This window comes from Anas acuta, chromosome 5, assembly GCF_963932015.1.
Source record: "Anas acuta chromosome 5, bAnaAcu1.1, whole genome shotgun sequence".
Lineage (NCBI taxonomy): Eukaryota > Metazoa > Chordata > Aves > Anseriformes > Anatidae > Anas > Anas acuta.
The window spans coordinates 34,280,129-34,304,037 of record NC_088983.1 but is presented as its reverse complement, the minus strand read 5'-3'; the positions used below and the strand labels follow the sequence as shown (position 1 = coordinate 34,304,037).

Here is a 23,909-nt window from a genome sequence, read left to right as displayed (position 1 = left end):
AGGTTGATGAAAAGCAAGTCTTTGGTTTATTTTGGTCCTTAAATGTCAAATAAGTTTGTAGTTGGCAGATTTATTAGAGTAACTAAATAGATATCACTGGTCAGATGGAGACATGTCATCTTGAGGAGGAGAAAAGACAAACCCCTGTGCTATTGCCCTGGCGAATCTTAGTAGAAACTGAAAACCAGGAATTGTTGACTGGTGGGTTTCCTCACTGGTCCCTCTTGTTTTCTCATCCCCAGGATCAATTCATCCGAGTAAATCCACACAGGAAAATTGGAATCAAGAAGAAGAATCATGGAAGACCATGCAGTGCTGAAGATGAGGTACTGTACAGAGGACAACCTCTAGGCTGCAGGGTATGAACAATGGCTGTAATACATGGAGTCTTTCATCAGAAGCTACTGTCTGTCCTTGTACTTGACTGTTACTATGAGAGGTGTTATTTTTTAACAGTTAGTTAAGAGAATAGTTATTTCTTCTGTGACTGTGCTCTCTAGAGTGGAAAATATTTACTATGACTTGAGGGTTGGGAAGGTGAGGAAGATGATGAACTCGTGGTTTAGATGCTGGGCAAGGAACCGGGAGAGCTAGATTTTAGTCTTGACTTCTCTGTGACACCACAATGTGACGTTAATCATACTTCATAACACCTAAGGCTTTCTTCAGATCGTTCTTCTTTTGCTCTATGGAGATGCATTGGCAGATAAAATGCATTATTCAGTGACTGCTGTGAAAATAATTCTGACCCCTAGCTTTTATGAAATTGAACTAATAAAAGGTGTTGAAAGGAACTTGAACGTGGTGCATGCTGAGTATGTAACAATTTATTCCCTTTTCTGAGTAATGGCTAGTTTAAATGATAGCTATAAAATAAAAATGGGAAACAACATTCCTGAGGGGGAGATGGGGATTTTCCTGCATCTGCTTCTTCGCAGTATTCAATGTAAAATTATGAAACTACCTGCTTGCTAGATCTGGGAGAGCAGTGAACTCGCTACCAGCTAGTACTACAGAATAAGAATTGCTTTTGTTTGTAGTTTTTGTCCTTCAGCGGGTTCATGAATAAGCTTTCTCTAAACTTCTCATTATGTACACTACTAAAACTGAGGATTGAAAATTAATCCTCTGTATCTAGGATGAAAATTTGAGCTTTCAGAAATTCTGATCACCAACTCCTGTCATTTTCTCCACATCCACTTTAGAAACATGGCTGCCAAAAATTCTGTTGAGGTTGATGGATTTCTTCAAAACGTGCTAGTTTTGGTCAAATCATACTTTGTGATACAAAACTATGGGGCTGAGAATTTTCTGATGGGCTGTAAATAGCATTTAGGAAATTGACTTACTTTTTAGATGGTTAATCTATACTTGTCAAGAGACTGGCATATCAAAATGAGAGGTATACAAGGAGGTCCTAAGGAAGCAATTTCTCAGAAGTCATGATGCTTTGAAGATTTAATTGCTCCTTTCATTTTAATTGAGCTACTGCTTCTGTATACGGAGTTTTATTTCTGATGTTCTTCAGGATTGTCTTGTTTTTCCTGTAACCAAGTATAATGTTGTATGCAGCTGCGATGGGGAGTGGGAGGGAGAAGACTAAAAATGGATAGGGCTGTGCAGCTTTCAAGGCATTGCCCTGTAGAGCCCTGTGCTATTGGATGTCAATATGTTGTTATACGTCAGTGCACTGACACATTAGAGCTGCTTTACAGGGAGCTGGACCTTCATGTGAAATGGAAGAATGCTTACCCAAGCCTCTGATTTCAGCCTCGTTCCTCCTGATGTAACTGGAAGAGTTCTAGAATCCCATACAGGGTTCATTTCTAGAACCATTCTTTACCTCATTTATTTGTTTATGTGTTTTTAAGGGTTGTGTATTTTGTTATAATTGTTGTAGTTACGTATCATGCAGCCAGATTGGCTGATAGCAGTGATATTTTGACTGGGGCATTATAAAAAAGAATGTATCTGTACTGTTCTGCAGTAATGTTATGTGGCACATGGGCTGGAGTCCCTACCTGAGGAAGGAGGGCATCCAGTGGTACCTGGGTGAACACATCGGAAAATGCTGTATTGTAATCTGTTGTGCTTAGTCAGCCTGAAAGCAGAGAAGCAAACTCTATAGTTTAGAAGTAGCTGGACTATATAGGAGCTATTACGTAATGTCTTCTTTGTGAAAAATATCTTGTGATATTTCTTACTACTTTGCATTAAAATTAAACTTTAAAACCTGAACCTTCAAAAAGCAAAGCTAAAACAAATAAAACAAGCAAACAAGAAAGAAAAAAACATTAGGTGAGTAAACAAAGCAATAATCTAATTTTATATCATGTCTAGTCACAAGAAAGAAGTTATGCTCAGAATTTTTTTGCAAATACTGAAGAAGAAAACATATTCACTGCATTAATATATGAGAATGGCCTATGATTACTTATTTTCTAGGTGTCTTCTTTGCAATGTTATAGGAGAGGTTCATTTAATTATGTCTGATTGCTTTTCTAATAATTAAGGTATTTTTCTAATTGTTTTGCAGCCAGAAATACCTCACTTGTGTTGGCTTACTGTAAAAATTATATGTATGCGAAATCTCCGCAAAGCAGACCTGTGTAAGTATCACTGATGGCATGTGTATCTGTTATCATGGGAGTCACTACTGGTGAACTTCAATGCTCTTGTACACCTGTTTGGATTAAAACAGTGTTTGTTTGTTTTTTTTGACTGAAGAAGTTATATCTGTTTTCATTGTCATTTACACTCAAAATCATTTGGAAAGCAGAAAAAGCCTGCTGAAATTCAAGGAATGTTTGGACAACGCTCTCAAACATGTGGTCTGATTTTTGGGTGGTCCTGCGTGGAGCCAGGAGTTGGATTCAGTGATCCTTGTGGGTCCCTTCCAGCTCAGGATGTTTTATGAAAAGAACAAATTATATGTCAAGAAAGAAGTAATCCTTCCCTTTGCTAGCCGCTACGTGATATTTCCTATTCCCTGACTCTTCAATGCCCCTTTGCCTACAAGTTGCCCTTTTTCCTTCGGAAAGGGGGACTTTCATGGAAATATAAGAAAAATCAGTAGCTGTATTTGGTACCATTGTGTTTGTCTGTTCATTGCTATTTGGTTGTGGGTATCTTGTCTGTTATAATTAGCAACATGTCAAAAAGACCACGGAACAATATTATTCATTTTTTGAAGAGCAAAGTTCCAAGGTACAAAATCATACGTGCATTTGATTGGAACTTGGCAAGCATTTGAAAACTGTAATTAAAAAAAAAAAAAAAAAAAAGGTAAGTCAGAAGAGCTAGCACATTTTGTGTTGTTAAAACTGAATATTTTTGTTTGTTACCAAATAGTATTGGTAGTTTAAAATAGACTTTTGTTTGAAATTGACATAAATTTATACACAGTTAAATTGCTATAAACACAGAATGTTTACCTTTGGGTCTAATGAAGTATTTAGGACTACTCAGAGGATATTTTTCTTCACCTGATTGAGTAAAAGATGATAAAAAATAGTACTGCTGTAGTAATTATGCTTTTTTTTATTCTTTTTTTTTTTTTGTTAACACAGTGAGCCAAACCGATTGCTACGTGAAGCTGTGGCTGCCCACAGCTTCATGCCAGGAAGCCCGGACAAGAACTGTATCCAACTGCAGGAACCCTGTCTGGAACGAAACTTTCCACTTCATGATACAAAGTGTGGTGAAGGTAAGATCCTACTTGTAAGTAAGCATACAAACCTTGATGTGGACTCTGCTGCCCTGACTGGACTTTCCAATCCTTCAGGGACTGGACCCCAAGAATTGAATAGGAGGTCTTATAAACTTTTTAAAGGATTAGTGATATTTTCTTATGAGCAATCCTGAAGGCATTTTCACTCCGTGTTACTGTGAGCTTGTAATACCTGCTTCACATGTGCACACACAGTGAAGCCATGGTGAATTATAAGAGGTACCATGCCTTAGTACAGTTTTAAAACTATTTTTTAATACCAACTATTCCATCACTAAACTGGCACATTTTCAGAAGCCTAATAGGCTACAAGAAATCAAACCTTACATGTGACAGATAGATTTATAATAGATTCATGCCTTTCCAGTGCTTCAAATAAGTGTAAGCTTGTAAGTGTTTTAGATCATTTGGGATAAAGTTGAGAGCTTTTTTCTTCCTGTCCCAGAGCACTTTTTTAAAAAATAAAATTAATGTTTGTAAGGTTAGCAGAAATAAATTATCAGGCAGAGTGTGAGTAGCAAAATCTAGACAGGGAGTCAGTGACATATGGCTTAATAGTGCGGTGTCTCTTACGGCTGCTATGAGTAACCTGAGCCCAGAGGAAATACAAGGAAAATCAGTGTAATTTAAATCTTGGTAAAAGACTTTAAGCTGATGTGCTTTACCTTCCATTTGTAAAGGGCTAAGTTTGCCCTCTATTATTATTTTCAGCTGATATGCTGACATTTTTAAAGATAGAAATATTGACTTCAAAAAAGTGTCGATGAGCAGTGTGTAGTCTCTACTTTTTTCAGCACCATCATGCATATCACTTCTGCTACCTTTATTTTAAGCTCTTGTTCATTGGAAAATCTGATGATTTATCTTTCTAGGGTTGCTCCCTGAGTTTGCAGTCTGAGCTTCAGGAGCTGTGTAGCTGAGTGAAGCTTTTCCGCAGCCAGCTGGGCTCTGTACCATTGCAGAAATATTTCATGCCTTCCCTCTGGGATCTCTAGTCCCCAAGTAGGGCATTTATGTCCTTCTTTGCCTCTCTCCTCAGAACATCCTGGAGCTGACAGTCTGTGATGAAGATACTCTGACACCAGATGATCAGCTTTTGACTGTTCGCTTTGATGTAGCTAAAATCCAACCTGGAAAAAAGGTTCAACTGAATTTTGTCTTGAATCCAGAGGTGAGAAATGAAAAGATGAATTAAACTGGGTGGGCAGACAAAATAATAATCTTGGACAGAATCTTCTCCTAACATATTAAACATTGCAGTTATTTAATACAATGTTTAATGTTAGCACAGGAAAACTATGTTAAAACGACCTTATTAAAGTACAAAGCTAAATGCCTAAGGTTTAGGAGAAGTCAGAAACAGTCTCCCTTCTGCTGTGATTACAATTTGATGCAAAATGGCTTTCCTGTTCTGATTTTTTTTTTTTTTAACATTTGAAAAATGTTACTGTTCTGTATTAGAAAAGATGGCCATTTATAAAATGCCTTTTTATTTTTTTTTTTAGGCATGTCAACAGGGAAAAATGAGGAAACTGATAGCTAGATATCTTGCTGTTGTTGTGTTGTAGGAGACTGGCAGAGCAGGGATGGGGACAAAATTCCCACTTGCCCCCCTTTCTGAGAAGCTGCCTCTTTGGCCAGTAGCTTGTTGGGAGAACCTCCTCTCAGCTTCTTCAGAAACTGTCCTGTCATTTCAGGCATTATGCTTGATAAATGTCTATATATTCTAATGAAAATATTTTTCCCCTCCTTCTGGTAAAAGACAGCATTTTATTGAAAAATTCTCAGAAAATGTATTTACAATATTCTGTTACATGATTACATGTTTCTTTTCAGGCAGTTGAGCCTATTTTCATCAGAGAATGGATAAGGCTTGATGAGTCACTACCTCCTCAGTGTTTTATTATTTTCTTGTAGGTCAGTGTGTGCCCTGGGAGTTTTCTGTGCTGCATATATTTCAAAGAAAATTGGTTATAGTAAACAGAGGCTTAAGAGTTTGTTATGCAGTGTTGGGTGGGTGAACTAGCTGAAAGGACAGGTAGAGAAATCACACCCATCTGTTGAGAGGGCAAAATATGTACTCAGATTACTTTCTGCAAAATAAAACACCTTTTCTGCTTGAAGGCTGTGTTGTAACTGAACTTGGGAGCTTTTTCATGTTTCTGACAAGGGGTTGAGTTCACAGCTCCTAGGAATTGTGCATGCACTGTTTCATCTTAAACCACTGTGCCAAGCTGTCTGGAAAAGGCTCTTGCCTTTATTATATTATCATTGCTTTGGAGGACATGTATTTAGTTTTCTAGAAAGCCAGTCCTTACTAAGCATTTCAATATACCCACTTCAGCATGCTAAGGCCTTCCTTACATAAGCCTGATGTGACTGAGATCATTTGAATGCGTGATTCAAGCTGCGAGTTTGCTCTGAAGTGTGTATGGATCTGGCTTAACTCATTGGTTCAGCAAAATGGAAGCTGGGGTGATAGGGCACAGTGAGCTGTGTCTTGGGAATGTGTTGGTCAAGCTGTCCTTATTCAGACCATAACTCCTATCTGGGTGCCCGTGAGACATCACAGATTGTGGTCTGAACATGGATTTTTAGAGCACTTAGGGTTAATTTTTAAAAAATGATTTTAGTAATGAAGCATGCTGGGCAACCATAATAATAGTACTGCCACCTCTTCCCATAATGATTTTTCATCTACCGAGCTATCTTAAAAGAAGGGCTGAGGAGAGCGGATGGGTTATGTCAGAACAAAAGGACTGCTTCCTGCTGTGCCTCTTGCTCACTGTGTAGTCTAACAAGTCTTGCCATTTCTTTTCTCACCCACAAAAATGTGAATGGGAATTGATAGAAATACAATTAGTGTGTATGTATATATGTGTATATACAGCAGAATAAGAAGAATGGGAGCATAAGACAGGCACAATTGGATATATAATATAAGCGAAGTTCTTCTGAACTTTTTTTCTGCTGTACTTTGGATGAGGTAGGAACAGACCATCAGCTTGTATAGTATAGACTGGTCACAGTCTGACGCTTGATGAAGTCTGTCTTGTATCTGTGTAAGATGACTGCTTTCTAAAATCCATCTTTCAGACTTCTGTTACAAACTGTTGGAACTGACTTAATTCTCATGAAATGGACACTTTGTGCAAAATGAGTAAGCAGAACAACCTCTGCTAGGTTATGTGTCACAGCTCTAAATCACCTGAAATTTTTGACTTACTGACATGAAGTAGTAACTACAAAAATACTTTTTTGCCTTTACTGTAGTGGTGGTTTTATGCTGGCAGTATATTATCAGGCTTGGAATGGTTTTCACAGTCTCTTCACAAAGTTAAAATATGCCGTGTAGCCAGACTGAAAGGATGTTAGGCAGTAAATATTAGCTCTTCTGAATATGAATTATTATTATTATTTTTTTTTTTACCACATGGAGCTTGTCAGAAAGATTTGTATCTTTCACTAATTGGTGTTTTCCTCCCTGTGGGTGATGTAGAAGATATCTCTGATGCACGTTTTTTTCGCATGGTATTTCCTGCGTTGTCTGTGTCCCATACACAGGAATGACTGATTCAGCAAATGGCTGCAGTTATGGAATACAGTTATTCAGTCCCTCCCATATGTCGATGTGTTAATTTTTCTTCTCTTACTTTTCACTGCTGTCATACGCTTTCCTCTTTTTTCAACTTGAATTGGCCCTCATGAACTTGTCTCCCTTGTCTCCCTTCACAGCTTCAATTTTCCCATCCTCTCTTCTTCCCTTCATTTTCCAAGCTGGTATCTTCCCACACTTCAGTTTTTAAGTTTTATCACCATACTCTGCAAATTCTTCTGTTTTAACCCAGGTACACTGACCACCTGGGTCCATTTATTTTAAGTATTTTCTTCTAAATCATTCAACTCACTTTGTCTGCATTTTGTGTCTTCCACTAATAAATGAACAGCATGTTCCATGATACTTGCCTGGGTGAATAGCTAGTTCGTAAACATTAGAGAGGCAGAGAGATATGAAGCAAAAGGGTGTCCAATGAAGGCTTCATCCAGGTACACTATGACACCAAGGTCGTGGGAATAGCAAAACCTTGCAGGAGAGGTTTATACAAAATCATTAGTTCTCCACCAAAAGAAAAAAGCTTACTCATTGATTTACCTTAAAAGAAAAATGCATTTTATTTTCAGAATCAGGAAGAACTAGAAGTGGAATTTCTATTGGATTACATGTGAGTAATGTCTAAAAGTTAAAGAAATTGTTATTAGAAGACTTGACGTTTTGGAGTGATAACGTAGCATCAGGGAACTGGTTCCATGTACCTATACTCAAACATCCCAACTTGTCCTCTTCCCAATAGTTCCCTTTGTATCCTGAATCTGGTGAAATCCCTCCTTGGGTGATAGTCACAGTTACCATTTATAGCTGGGGTATGTGTGTTTATTTTGTAACTCAGCCTTGGGAGAGATGATGCTGATCAGGGGAAGTAAGAAAGAGAAGTACCTAAGAGCTGTGGGACTGTGACTTGGCACTTGGCATCTAGAAAAGCTGTGCTCTGTCGTTAAAACATTAAGCCAACTGTTTGCATTAGAAGGGTTATCCCACATATACGCACTGCTAAATAAGCCTTTTCATTTTTTTTTTCAGTCCTGGTGTATCAGAAAAGATAATTACTAATGGCGTACTAGTGGTAAGCTTTTTTTTTTTTTTTTTTTTTTTTTTTTTTATGCTTAAGTTCTTATTGTAGAGCAGAACTGAAGGATGTAGTTGGAAGAACTATGCCTCTAGGCATAGCCTTTATTATTTTTCAGGTAAAGATTGTAAACCTTTATCATGCTTGTAGTGCATTATGTATTGGGAGAGGCATGGATCACTCAACCACTGAAGGGCTCACTGATGAAATGGCTGTAAACAGAACAAGGAAACCAGAGGAGCAAGTGAATCCAGTGTAATTGCAGAGTTTATCACTGGATGCCAATCTTGGATCCAAAGGCTCTTTTCACACCATGACCAAAGTGCTGTAAGATGTCTTTGTGCTGCTGCTTCCTCCTATGCAGCACTCTTGGGAATTTTCAGCTTCAACCCACAGGTCCTAAAGTACAGGCCCAACCGTTCAGCTGTTCTGCAGAGTTAGTAGGTATCCTTTAGCTCACTCTTCTGTAGACAAGAGTTAAAACTCATCTAGATGGGATGAAAAATTCCTTATCGTAGCAGTTGGGGACTTAATGATATTTCAATGTAATGAGATATATCCTTAGCCATCCCAGTTCCATTGACCACAGAACTGCTTTCATGATTGATAAAAACTGAGAATCAACCAGTGTGACTTCTAATGTTCACAGGACACCATGGCCAAGCCTGCTCTCTCCTTCACAGGACCCCTAGATCCTCAGTAAGGATTCTGAACTCTCTGTGATCCATGATTTTATTGCTTATCTCTTCCAGTCTCGAGAAGTTTCCTGTGTGGAAGTACAAGTGGATGACAAAAAAATCAAGAGCCCTTACACAAGTGAGGTTATTGATTTAAATGGTTTGTCACTGCTTTTTGTGCTATGGAAGATGCAGATGAATCTGGAGTGTATTTGATTCATTTCAGCCTCCTCTGTTTGTATCTGAGCTGCTTGGGGATTGAGTGTTTCCTAAATTACCCACTTAGTAGGAAGAGCCATCTGTAGATGTCATGGCTGAGTAGCTTAAGGGAAACTGTGGAGGTGGCTGAGGAAAAACTCAGAGAAATTCCTGCAATGTGATGGAATGGAAATATTGCTGATGAGGACAGCATAAAGAAGAGGGGAGACATAACCATCAAGAGTTGAAAAGACTATGATGGAAGCTCAGGGGATGTGAACACAACCAGTGGCATCCACTGGTCTGGCACAACCTCTCTTTTGCATGGCAAGGGAGAAGCTGAAATGCTGTATATCCTTTTGGTGCTTATTCAGTCTGGTCCTTGTTCATGCTGATTGAGTAGGATGAACATTATGGGCCAAATTAGTGTTGACTGCAATGAGGCTGAAACTTTATTTGGATTTCTTTCATTTATTGATTTTCAGGGCCAGATGCAGTTAACATTTCTCTGTCCTCTACTTTTTGTTCTTAGGGAGAGATTTCACCTTCACAATGAAAGGATCCTATGAAGAAACCCAGGATGTTTCCACAGGTCCTTGCTGCAGCAAGCGAGACAGTCATACCCCCACCTTCCATTATGTCAAGCACAGTCAACCCCAACTGGATATGGTCTTGCCAAAGGGGCGTTTTTACTGTGGTGTATGTTCTTGTTTATTGACAGTGATTACAGCTAAACTAACTTTTGAGAGAGGCATGATGAGTTAGCTTTTTTCCTGGTAGATTTGTACCTATGAGTTGTAAATTCTTTTCCTTTTATAACACTTTATTTTTTTTTTTCCCATTTTAATTTAGCATGGCTCAAATAGGAAGGAAAAGGATGTAAATATTCCCCTTACTATGCCTCTGAATTCTCTGGACTTGGGAGAGAAAGTGACAATAGTGAGAGTGAGTAAACTTTGACAATGTATGGAATTATTTCAGGAAAGGGTAAGCTATATCTATGTGATACCTAGTCCATTATTAATTTTCTTACTAAAAAAAAAAAGTGATAGCTGTGAATATGCTCAGCTTTGCATACAGTTGGATATACAACTGGTATTCAAGGAAAAAGTAACATTACTTCAAATGTATTTTAAAAGCAGGATGTTTGTGTGCTGAAGGCCTGAGAAACAGATCAAAGATTTATCACTAGACTACATATCTGAATAACTGCCGAAACTGTAAACATGTGCCTTTACAAACTTTCAATACTGTTTCAAATTTATGGTGTTTTCGTTCTTGATTCACAGGGTGAATCTTACGAGGTGTCTGTGAAGGAAGACCGTGGGTAAATCTTACTTCTTTTGAATGATTACTTTGGCCATCTCCTATCCTTACATATTAAGTTTTTTAGCTAAAGGGAAGGCACAGCTTAAAATAGCTTATCATTTTGAAAACAGGAAAAAAACTAATTGATTAATGGAGGTTAAGATATGGGGAAGGGTTAATAAATCCGTGGTTTTGAATTGGTTGGTAAGAGTATAGCATACTCTTACCATATAGATGGTGTGTAATCATGGGATATGATGAGTCTCAATGTTTTTCCTAATGTTCGTACTTTGTAATGTTGATGCTTATGAAAACCTCCGTTTTGTAACCTTTATAATACGTACATACATGTAACACGTTTCTGACACTTTTCTAACATCATTATGCATTTACCAATCCGCTGCAGGATGTTTTTCAGTGAAACAAGTGGCCAGTGAGTAAATTCATTTATAGTCTGCCTTGCAGTGACTTTCTGAAGGGCAACATTACCCCCTACTGATTAGTTCAATACATTGCAAGCAGATATATAAATCGGAAATTTTGCTGAATATTAATTATAACTCACAAAAAGGACAAAATAAACTCTTAGGGGGAAAAAATGCTCAAAAAAACCCCCAAACAAACAATATCCCCCCCAAACAACAACAACAACAACAACCAACCAAACAAACAAAAAAAAAAACAGTAGCCATATGAAAATAAAAGTTATTGAATTATTGATGCACATGAGGTTCATAATCATATACAGTTACAAAGGGAAATATTTAGGAGACATTGTCTATCTCCAGTATTTACAATCCAAATTAGCAGCAGAGATGAAACTAACACTGTATTAGGGTCAGGTTAATGTTTAATTTTTCCTTAGGTGTGTTAAGTTTCAGTAATTGCTAGGTCCATCCTGCTCTTTAGGAAACGTGTAGGAAAATAGCACAAAGAGGTATCCAGATTTGGTGGCTTAGTGTGAAACAGATGGAATTCGGTTGTGTTTCTTGATCTTCATCGGTAGGGAACTTGATTCATTTCGTTTACTCACGATTGCATAAATTCTCCATAGTAAGGCAGAAATACAGGGCCTATGATATCTTGCACTTATTGGTATATATGGATCTTCATGTGCATAGAAATAGTTTTTATTTGAACTGGTTTATTATTTGAACTGGCTTACTCTCGATGCTGATTTTTTGCTTGATGTCTTGAGAAATAGCTTTAGAAATGTCTTACAGGTAACGTGTCTTCTTTGTTTTGGTCTTGTGCCCTAGCTACAAGAATTTAGATTTACGCTTGGGGTTTGATCTATGTGCAGAGGAAAAGGATTTCATCTGTAAAAGGAAGAAAATAGTTGCTGCTGCTCTGAAAAACATTCTTGAGCTTGATGAAGACCTGAATGAGGATGAGGTGTGTGGGACAGTATCCTGGGGACTGGTATTCTGTCTCTCCTTTGAATGCAGTAGATATGTATGTACTTGTACGCCTATGCATTACAACTCCTCCACATATTTTTTTTTTTTAGTCATACTAAGTTGTATAAACCAGATTCTCATTTGCACTAAGACTATATCCAAGAATTTTTGGCACAGAAGGTGAAAGGATGTCAAGATATTAGTTATACCTCCTTTTTACTTTGCCATTCTCAACCCTCCCTTAGGTGTAGGTTAGAGCAGCCTGCCCGCAGGACAAATGAATGGTGTCTGCTCAGTATCCACAAGGGGCTGCAGTGAGAAGCACACTTGATGCTCTGGCCTATACTCAGAACTAGAAAGCTTAATCGTAAGCTTAGGTAGCCATCCTTACAGCTCATGACTTACCGAAACATCACGGATCAGGATGATGCTTTCAGCATATGCAAAGTACCACCAACATTTACACAATTCAGACATACACCTAAACAGTGTCATGAATAAGCTGAATTGAGTCTAAACCTGATGAAATCAGGATATTGCTGTTACCTTTTCTGCATATGCATCACTTCTCTATTTCATCTGTTAATGAATGACTCTGCCTTTGTATGCTGAGCAGGTGCCAGTGGTGGCAGTTGTGACTACAGCAGGGGGAGTGCGGTCCATGACATCGATGTTTGGCAGCCTTCTGGCTCTCCAGGAATTGGGTGTTTTGGACTGTGCTTCATATGTCAGTGGTTTATCTGCCACAACATGGTAAGGAGAGTTTGTATTTGATGTTGGTGTTAGCAGAACATTAATCCAGTGAAGAACATTGCTTAGTGTCTGGAACAGAGAATGGGGTGTAATGCACATATTTTTTTAATGAAAAATCTGTATGACAAAGCTTATCTGTTAGATGCTTATCCATTTTTCATTTTCCAGATTTACCTGGCAGAAAAGATTCCTATATTAAGATGGGGTGGCAGAGATATTTCAGTGTTTCCCTTCATGTGAAAAGAAGTTGTTCATGGCTAACAACAAGGGGCTCAATGGGGCCTGGTAGCCCCAAAAGCTGGCATTTTATTAGTACTGTAAGAATTTGCTTCCTGCAGGAGGACTTCTGATTGCTAGTGCAGACTAATTGGATCTTAATCAAGAATCAGAAAAGATGCTGTAGATGTGCAAGAAAAGCCATGAAGCAGGAATTCCAGGAAATTGAATCTCCACAAGAACTCAGACCTGACCCAAGTGTGCTTGAGAGCAATCAGGAAGTGAGAGTAGGAAATGACTGTTTTCCCATTCTTTGTGCATCTCTCGGGTTGCCTACATTGTGTGTAACACATCACAGAAATCCTTTTGTTATGTATTTGTCTGGTTCAACTTCTATGCAGCTCTGAAAGGGAGAAATTAGAAGAAAAACCCTGAGGAATGCAGAGTGCAGTACATATGAAGTTGCATGCCTTGCATTGCAAGCAGGTGTCTAGGGCTTTAAAACATTTTGTGTCTGGAAGGCTACTATAAAGAGAGAGATGAGACAGAACTGGCAGGGCAGCAGTCAGGATGAGAGAGGATGACTGAAATCTCCCCATACTCTGGGAATGGAACTGAAGAGTCTGGCTCACTGGCACACTGATATATGCCAGGAGTCTCGGTTGAACAGCTTGTGTCATTGAAGGATGGGCTTGTATTTGACCAAGACAATGTTTGCTGCTAAACTGCTTAACATTTCACACAGCTTCTGGAACAGCTGAGGGAACTGGCCTCAGACAGAAGCTGCAGCATGAACCTGGATGGTCAAAGGATAATTCTAGAAAAAGCTTGTGCTAATTCTTGAGTGATCTTTTATTACTCCTTTGATTCTGAGAAGAAAGAAGCTAATATGATTTTGAATACTTTCCTGCAGCAAAATATCATTGTATAGTCTAAATTCTGTTTGAGCTTTTGAAGGTAATAGTTGGAGGGTAAGAACCTCATATAACCTGAAACAAAATGCATATGTGTAATAAAAGCCTGTGAATTTTCATGTTCAATGTTGAAACACAGTATTCTTTTTATCATGAAAAGGACCATGGCAAAGTTGTACGAAGATGCAAATTGGTCACAGAAAGATCTCAGAGGGCCAGTTGATGATATCCGGAAGCATGTGATGAAGAGCAAGCTGCACTGTTTCTCCCTGGATCATCTGAAATACTATGAAAAGGAGCTTTGTGAGAGAAAGCAAGAGGGGCACAAGCTGTCTTTCACAGATTTATGGGGACTCTTCATTGACTCCATGATACATGATGAGGTATTATATATCCATCCCTTTTTCCAGAGGACTTCTAACTTTTCATGGCTAAAATGCTGGAATCAGTTATACCCTGATGTGAAAGGCTCTTAAAACTCCTGAGGGCACTTTCTTTGTCTTTTTAGATGAAAAATAACATGGTAAACCTACAATGTTAGCATCTGGGGGAAATGTCTGAGCATGTAAAAAGTCAGGGTGCTCATGAAATTGACTTTCCTCTTTTAATTTCAGATCAATGACCGTTCTAGTAACACACAGAGGAGGGGTAGTGAAGTTCAGAAACAGGAATATATACTCATTCCAGAAAACAATATGGTGGTATTCAGATGGCCCTTGGTGGACTTTGCTCTGAAGCACCTCCAACATAGCTAAATAGCTTTATCTTTTCTTCAATCAAGTCACATGCTAGTGACCAAAGAAACACTCTTGCTACATTTCCCCTCCATCCCAATTCCAAAACAAAACCCCAGAAGTGTAAGCGACAACACTTTGGCAAGGTTTTAAAGTGTCCCAGACAGAAGAACGTGATCACAATTAAGTGGTCAAACAACTGAAGTATATAGAGCAACATCTGCTGAGGTTTAGTTGTTTCATTGACAGTTCATGCTTAGATACCATATTAAGTCAACGCAGCATGCTCATCTGTTTCAATGACTTCTGTTCTTTATATACAGGAAAACACCTGTAAACTCTCTGATCAGCAGTTGGCAGTGAATCAGGGACAGAATCCACTGCCCATATACCTGTCTCTTAACGTCAAGGATAACTTTAGCACTCTGGATTTTAAAGGTAATGATTATTATACACATTTGTATAGATATAACGAGCTTCTTTTTAAGTTTGAGTGAATGCCAAAAGCTTTTACTGCAAGTCCAAGCTAATAATTTTTTGAAATAATTCCTTTCTTTTTTGTGTTTTCACATCTGGTTTCTGACCTGTATGAAAAGCATACATCCTAATAATATGGTAGGGAGATCACAGTGCATAGACACTACTACCCTGCAAGGGGTGGAGAGGCCTTTTGCTGGCAGCCTTGAGAGCAACCACTGATCTTCCTCTCTCTTCCCCGCCTACTCCTCACAGTCCCTTTTACCTGGTGGTTTACTGCGAAGGCAGCAGTAGTTCATGAGAGTTGTGAAAAGCAGAGGGAAGAAGGCAAGGAAGGGAGGAGAAAAGAAGTGGGAGTGGGAGCAGGAGCCTCTTAGCAGCCAGAGAGATCTAAGGATTTGTGCCAACAGTGGTGGTGCCAACCACTGACTATTTCCATGACATTTTCTGGCTGAAATGAACTGGAACTGTACCCAGTCATCTGCTTCCAGACAAAATTTGCAGTCCCATTGTGTCCAGCTAAGATTTGGGTGGGTTTTGGTCAGTACAGATGAGCTTTCTTGAGCTTCAACAAGGCAGTGGCTATCAGGCTAAGAATGAATGGTAGCTGGTGCTGTTACTGACTTGAAAGAATTAAAAATGCCACATCTAATGGACATCCTTAGCAATCGATAGACTTCCAGCCCCATTTTTTTCTTCCTTGTACAGAAACGGACCTGAACCCTTATCGGAATGGTTTTTTTCAATGTGTTAGTGGAGAAGGTGAATTAGATTGGTGAACACACAAGCTTCACACGCAACACATTGAGGAACACCTGTTTGTTTCAAAATATGGTTGCTTGAACAGTCAGTCACCAATGCTGAAGCTACAGGCCTTATTCTTTAGCTTTTGATTCTTTGATGAGCTGTTCCTTTTGCCTTTTTTCACATAAGTCCTTCTTGATGCCTTATTTGCAGAATGGGTGGAGTTCACGCCTTATGAGGTGGGTTTCCTGAAATATGGGGCCTTTGTTCGTTCAGAGGATTTTGGCAGTGAGTTCTTCATGGGCTACCGGATGAAGAAAATCCCAGAATCCCGGATCTGCTTCTTAGAAGGTAATTTACCATCTCAGAAAAATGTCAAGTTTACAAACACATAGTTGGCTGCAGAGAATTGGCATTTAGTAACTACTGGTCTGCAACTAGCAACGCTAGTACCAGATCATGTATCTCATGCAATTTAAACTTTAAGTGAACCAGCCAAAAGTGTCAAAAGAAGAAGCAAACTGCTAAGATGAATGCAATGAATTTGCTGGATTTTTTAGGTTGGAGCAAACAAGAACATGTTAGAGCAAAAGAGAAATGAGCTTTTGAAGTACTCAAAATCGCAGTCTGACTCTTATGAGCAACTTGAATTTTTAAAATGGTCTAATAATAGTCCAAACATTATATGGAATGGCATGGCATTTGATATTCATACTGAAAATCATACTATTTCATAAGTAAAACAGTGCTCTTTTAAACAACCACAGGGACTGAATCCAAGTAGGTCTCCATAACTGTGCTCTAAAAATTCAAAAGTAATTTTAAGTATGACTTTTTTTAAACTTTCAAGGCACATGGAGTAATATATTTTCCCAGAGTTTTATGGATGCTGTCTACCTCTCCGGTCATTCAGAAGACTTCTGGCACAGATGGACCCGAGACACTGAGCATGAAATTGGTTAGTTATTTGGATTATTTTTTGCCTGCATCTGCATCATCTTCCCACCTCTCTGAAATGTGAAGCCTGATATTCTGGAGGGTTCAGGCTTTGTGCCCTATTTTATTGGGGCCACCAAGTCTCTAGGAGACAAGAAAAAGTAGAAAAGAAACAGTTGTGCTGGAAAAGAGGAAAAGCATTGGTCTGCTCTCTGTGCAGCATCCCTGGGTAGTTCTGTTAGTCATGAGAAGGTTACTACGAGTCCTTTGGGAAGGGAGAGGCTAGGCAAGGAGCAGCAAGGTGACACTGAAACTCACCTCTGCCCAGAACAGTCTGCTTGATGGTGCATGCACCCCATCAGACAGGGCCATAGTTGTGGCTGTCTAGCCCCTTCATTAAAGTTGATGCAGGTGTTATGTTCTGCTTTGTGGGTACAATCTCCATGCTAATTTCTCCATATTCCAGAGGCTTGAGCTCTCCTTTTCCTGTGTGCTTGATAAGCTCTGGCAATCTGCTGAACACAGAATTATTATTATTTTTGTTTGTTTTGTTTATTTTCTCCAAGTTGCATGTTGCTGCAATAACCTGATTCTGTTCATTCGCTGTTGATGATTTGAGCTTGTTCTGCTTAGGGAGTTTACTGAGCTCGGCTAGTTAATTAGCAGTTCTTTTCATTGTCATTTGCTAAGGTACTCAGACAAACTCTTGATATGGAACAATCATCAATTCAGACTAATTCTTCATTATTATTAGAGACACTAATGCAGACATGGATCCTCTTCTCGTTCTTTCTGCAGAGGAACACCCAGCTCTTCCCAAGAGGTCTCATGAGCAAACAACTTCCTTATCCGTTCCCAAAGGTTGCCTTTCCAATACTCTTCGAGAAATGATGACAGGACGGCCAGTGGTTTCAAACTATCATAATTTCATCAAGGGCTTACAGCTGCATGACAAGTATTTAGAGAATGAAAGCTTTTGCATGTGGAAAGGTAAGGGCACCTGTTTTTAGATGCAGCTTTGAGGGTGACTGGAATGCTCTTAGTTGGTGAGGACAAATATTTGATAAGGTTTAGTGTAAAGGCAGATTCTGATTAATACTGTTATAACCAGTTAATTGCACAGACTGGGAAGCTCTCTGTAGAATTAGTTTGCTGAGCCACAGGTGGTTTACTTCTGATCTTATTTCTGTCTTGGAGAAGTCATGGCAGGATTATTTCAGCTCTGTTCCTTCTAGGAAAAGCCATGAAAGAATCATTTATAACTTTCACTGAACAGTCTAATGTATTATTTTGGACGACTCTGAGTCTCAAAACTGCTCACTTTCATTGATCTGAAGGCTGAGATATGGATTCTGAAATGATGTCAAATACCAATATAAATGTAATCTGTCTTTCCTTTCTTTGTTACACTGTTTTGGAAAGAAATCCACTTGCTCTTTCTGTAATGAATTGCTAGTATAAGTTTTTGACTTTCAGACACAGTGCTTGATTCTTCTCCCAACCAACTGAATGAAATGGGTGACTACCTCAAGCTGGTAGATACAGCTTTCTTCATCAATACCAGCTGCCCACCCATTTTGAGGCCAGAGAGGAAAGTGGATGTCATTTTGCATTTAAATTACAGCGGAGGATCACAGACTCTGGTGATGTTTTGAAATGGTGGTTCTTTATCTGTATGACTCCAGCTAAATTTATCAGAAATATAAATATGTTATTTATTTTTCAGAAAATGTTCAGGTTTTGATTAATTTAAATGATTGTATCAGTGATGTTAGTCAACACTATGACCAAAATGACACAATCATTTTGGGGCCTATTTTCAGTAGCTTTTTGGGGCACACAGAAAGAGACACACAGATAACCTATTCTGTGTATCTGTGCAGCTTTGTCATTTTGGTACTAAGTGTCTCAATACTTAGTTAACTAACTTTTAACACGTAATTGGTTAATACTTAATTTTGCTACTTTTTGAATGAAAATTTGGAGTTTCTTTTTTTCTTTCACTTGGTGTTTGCATAAGTTTGTCAGGCTTATGTTTTGCTGTCTGAAGAAAAGTGGGGTGTATGATGAAAATTAATGTAATTTATTTGTAGGAGGGCATGACAACGTTGATTGTTAAATACACTGAATGCAAACACTCAAGAACCTGTGTTCTGTGAGACACCATGTGTAATCAAAATTTCCTGATCTGAATCAGCTACTGCACACAATAAATCAAAAAAAAAAAAGTCCTTAATTTCATATAAATTTCAGAGAACAGTAATTTTACTTTAAACGTGTACTTTGTTAGGAAATCAACCACATTTATATAACCCAAATGTATTAAACTCGAGAATATGCTTATTCCAGTGTGTAATTGCCCTTATTTGTAAACAGACAATCTATGATTTAGAAGACAAAAATTTCAGTTATGGGCTATGCATGCTTTACTTCAACCTCTGTGTGTTGCACTTCTCCTCTTTGTCAATCCAGCCATTGGACCTCTTCTCAGAATACTGTTTGGAGCAAGGGATCCCCTTCCCCTCCACAGAGCTGAGCCAGGAGGACAGAGAACACCTGAAGGAGTGCTATGTGTTTAAGGACAGCTTAGAGGCACCGATCTTGGTCTATTTTCCACTTGTGTGTGATACCTTCCAAAAATACAAGGCACCAAGTAAGTTAACAGCATTAATCTTTTTTTTTTTTTTTTTTTTTTTTTTTAAAAAAAAAAAAATTTTTTTGAGGTTGTTCCATCCAAATTATCCATTGAATTAATTTATTTCTAAAATAAGACTGGAAAGATTCTTGGTTGGCTAAATCACCATAGTCACAGAGTTGTTGTGATAGATATAACGTTGGCCAGCTAATCAGGGATCGAACAGAAGGGTTTCAAAACTAGAAGCATGAAGAGCTGTAGCTTGAGGCAAAACTCACTGTCTGTCATCTGGATCTGGGACTGTTTGCCTTCTTTTGATAGCTCAAGACAGGAGGCAACTAATAAGTGACATCCACTGACCACAGGATCACAGAATGGTTTGTGTTGGAAGGAACTTTAAAGATCACTTATTTCTAACCTCTTGCCAGGGACACCTCTCAGGGACACCTCCCACCAGACCAGGTTGCTCAAAGCCCCATCCAGCCTGGCCTGGAACACCTCCAGGGATGGGGCATCCACACCACCCACGTAGTAAAGAATTTCCTCCTTATATCTAATCTAAACCTGCCTTCCTTCAGTTTAAAGCAATTCCCTCTTGCCCTACTACTACACTCATGACAAAGAGTCCCTCCCTAACTTTTCTTTAGGCCCCCTTTTGGCATTGGAAGGCTGCAGTGAGGTCTCTGCAGAGTTTTTTCTTTTCCAGGCTGAACAACCCCAACTCCCTCAACATGTCTTCACAGGAGAGGTGCTCCAGCTCTCTGTGTCCTTCTGGACACATTCTAACACTCCCATAACCTTATTGTGCTGGGGGACCCAGAGCTGAATGCAGTGATCCAGGTGGGGTCTCATGAGAACAGAATAAAGGGGGGAGAATCACAGAATTGTCTAGGTTGGAAGAGACCTCAAGATCATCGAGTCCAACCTCTGACCTAACACTAACAAGTCCTCCACTAAACCATATCGCTAAGTTCAACATCTAACCGTCTTTTAAAGACCTCCAGGGATGGTGACTCCACCACTTCCCTGGGCAGCCCATTCCAATGCCTAATAACCCTCTCAGTAAAGTTCTTCCTAATATCCAACCTAAATCACCTCCCTCAGCCAGCTGGCCATTCTTGTTTTAATGCAACCCAAGATGTGGTTGGCTTTCTGGGCTGCAAGTGCACCTTGCTGGCTTCTGTTGAGCTTCTTGTCAACCAACAGCAGTTACCACTACCACTTAACTGTCTTTTGTAAAAGAGATGATAACGGTTTACACTGTTAATGTGATTAGATCCTCTTATTACTTAGTTTACATGGGGAAAAAAATTAGATTAGAAAGTGTGGAAAACATAATGGAATAAAGGTTTTGCCAGGGTATTGAGCTGGTGTGATATCTGTCATTTTTGAAAAGCTGTCCGATTATATTCTTTAATTCCGCAATAGAATAAATAGTGATGGTTTAGTGGGGACTGTTAGTGTTAGGTTAGAGGTTGGACTCGATGATCTTGAGGTCTCTTCCAACCTAGAAATTCTGTGATTCTGTGATAATGAAGCTGTTCTGCCAATCAATTCTGGATCAGCTGCAATTGTGTCCAATCAATGAAGTGCTGGATTTCGTTGGTACAGCAGAAGCAGTGTTTATGTGGCAATTAAATCTTGAACCATTTTCTTGAGAGAATTCAGTTTACTGGGGTTATCAGTATGTGTTTTAAACCATTGCATGGAAGCAGTTTTCCATCACAGTAGCCTTGCTGTGTTCAACTTTGCTATGTTTCCTTTAGATGTGGAGCGCAGTCCTGAGGAGATGGAACAGGGAAGAGTAGATGTGTCCAACTCTGTTGCTCCCTATGGCACTGGTTTGCTTACATATACTGAAGAGAATTTCAACAAGCTGTTGAACCTTTGCCACTACAACATCCTGAATAATAAACATTTAATTCTTCAAGCTTTGCAAGCTGCAGTGGAACGAAAGAAGCAATTTAGAAACTGCTCACAACCTCAATCTAAACAATCTAAATAGTCTTAAAAGTATATTTTGACAAATCTCATTAGAAGGAGAAATACAGACATCTTGTTAGTGGACTAGTAAATATCCAGGGAATGTGAATCCATACAGAATAAATATGCATGTTAGCTTGTTTAAAAAAAAAAAAAAAAAGGAAAATCATTCATTTTATTTAGTATTGTGTGTCAGGATTAATGCTGGTTCTGATGTTAAAGTTGTAGGCAAATCATGATTAGTTTGTGAAACTTTATCCACTGTTCTAGTGAAAGGGAAGGCACTAATCAACCTTAAGTGTTCCATGTGGATACACAGAAATATAATGATGAGGTTTCTACCTCACAGAGGTCTATTCCAAATTTAGTTGCAACTCTTGGTGGTATGTTATCTTTGACCCAGAGACCAAAGCAAAGATCAAGCAAAGCTTTCCTTTGCTTTTAGACATCTGCTTGTGACAGAAGTAAACCAGATACCAAAACCTGCTTGCATCTGGAAAAGGAGGACTGATAACTGAAGAATGGAACTGCATGTGTTGTCCTCTATTTTCTCAGTAGCCATCTTTCAGGCAGAAGTGTAATCTTCAGTGAATTTACCTGTCTGGCTGTCATTGTGTTGAATCTAAATTTTTGATGGACTATGATAGAGTGATCAACATGTGACAAGTAGCCTAATTTTTCTGCCAACTGTATGATAAAAATCATCTGATTGCATCAATTTTTTGCTGAACTTTTGTCTGGACTGTTTATTGCCTGCTAAGTTGATTTTGAAGCTGAAGATGACAGTTAAGGTTTTGACTCTTAGATTTACTGGGTTTGGAAAAACAGTTAAACAGCCTAGCCTTTGGACGTAATCATAGCTTCATTTATTAATCCTCTCTAAGCTCACATATGTCCATGATGGCAACAAAACTTGTGATACCAATGTCCTTGACTTCTGCATTATTGTGATGGTCAAGGTGTAACTGCTGCTACATTTTTATTCTACCAACATCCAAAATGCATGGGGAGCGTTCACAAGATTTTCATGTGTACGTTAGATAAAGGTCTGTTTAAGTAGATATATTTATTGGTCGTTCTGAGATCTTATTTTCTCTTGTGCATAGCAATACACATACTATGTAATCGCTACCATTCAAATACTAAATAACCACGCATAATCTTATTAAAAATGAGTCTTACAGATGCAATAATTGAAGTATGTAATTTTACTACGTTCTACAAACTCAGTTCATCTAGCTGCTTTACCTGGGAAAGAGTTCTTCTTGCTTCTGATACCAAGAAACCAAATACTGAGGGGACAAAAGCAAGCATGAGCTTTGCTAATGACCTTTGAGGAAGGAAAAAGAAAAACTGCCACTTCAACAGAACAGTGGAAGAAGAAAAGTTGAAGGAAATTCTTGAGAGCCCAGATGAGGGTTGATAACAACAGTTTTACAAATAAAAATTACCAGTACTTGCAAATTCCAAAGTATTTATTCAGTAATAGGGAGTGTAGTGCTTTGCCAATGCTGTATTCCCTATCTATGTTTTCAGTAATTTTTTTCTGTACCCCTTTGCAGTCATTCATTGCTCTGATATGAGTATAAAAAAATAAAAAGCGCATCCATATGCCAGCAGTATGGTATGCTGGCACTGCCCTGGGAGAATGGCACCTTGTGTATGCAACTCGTGCAATGGTCAGAAGGTAGTCATCTCTTTTATCCAGTCTCGGAGATCTTTTTTTCACAGAATCACAGAATTTCTAGGTTGATGCTGAGCACGGATTGCCAATGGGACCACTCAGGGAACTGTTGACAATTGCAATCCCCTGACCGACCTCACACTGAGACTATAGTCACCCCAGAAATAATGAATGGTAAATACCAAAATCTGGTTAAATTCGGAATTGAGAATCTGTTCCAACAAGATCCAAAAGAAACCCCTATGGGGTTTTTGGACTGACTCCGAAATGCAATGGAAAACAAAACAAAGCAAACAAAAGAAACTGGAGAAAAGAGGGGCTAAGTTAGAACAAGGAAAATGGACGCTGCCAGACAGGCGAGAGATATTGCCAAAAGCTTATGCGAAGCAAATATTGGGACTTTTGCATGCACAAACACATTGGGGTACAAAGGCATTAAGTGATCATTTACTTAAACAATTTGGTTGCACTGGGATTTTTGAAATAGCAAAGCAAATTGTACAAAGTTGCTTAACTTGTCAGAAGATAAATAAGAAAGTGTTTCGACAAGCAACCACGGGAAGGAGAAAAAACAGCTTATAGGCCTTTTGAGAAAGTACAAGTTGATTTAACTGAATTGCCTAAGGTAGGGAGGATAAAATATCTATTGGTAATAGTAGATCATTTAAGACAGTGGGTAAAAGTTTATCCTGTAGCACGAGCTGCAGCACAAATGGTGGTAAAAATTCTATTAGAACACCTGATACTTAGATACGGGATAATCCACTACATTGATTCTGATCAGGGCACACACTTTACTTCTAAAATACTAAAATGATTATGTCAATCATTAGGT

The 23,909-nt window shown here is 38.7% G+C and overlaps 1 protein-coding gene across 3 annotated transcripts; it reads left to right on the top strand.

Moving 5' to 3' along the window:
* The first annotated feature begins 245 nt into the window (after positions 1-245).
* LOC137857459 (cytosolic phospholipase A2 epsilon-like) lies at positions 246-22,946 on the top strand. 3 transcript variants are annotated; one of them, XR_011097095.1, is made up of 21 exons: positions 246-326; positions 2,537-2,609; positions 3,570-3,706; positions 4,770-4,901; positions 7,913-7,953; positions 8,370-8,412; positions 9,168-9,231; positions 9,823-9,989; positions 10,143-10,235; positions 10,580-10,617; positions 11,858-11,993; positions 12,615-12,751; positions 14,042-14,264; positions 14,939-15,053; positions 16,050-16,187; positions 16,687-16,794; positions 17,571-17,762; positions 18,249-18,415; positions 19,245-19,425; positions 21,174-21,477; positions 21,836-22,946. XR_011097095.1 is itself a non-coding variant. In XM_068683963.1 (20 exons), exons 2-20 carry the CDS (start codon positions 2,582-2,584, stop codon positions 21,410-21,412), a joined length of 2,379 nt encoding a protein of 792 aa, XP_068540064.1. In that variant the 5' UTR covers positions 246-326; positions 2,537-2,581; the 3' UTR covers positions 21,413-22,946. The 3 variants fall into 3 exon arrangements, 2 of the variants coding, with proteins under 2 accessions (XP_068540064.1, XP_068540065.1); XM_068683963.1 differs by having other exon boundaries at positions 21,174-22,946; XM_068683964.1 differs by lacking the exons at positions 246-326; positions 2,537-2,609; positions 3,570-3,706; positions 7,913-7,953; positions 8,370-8,412 and having other exon boundaries at positions 4,652-4,901; positions 21,174-22,944.
* Positions 22,947-23,909: the final 963 nt, after the last annotated feature.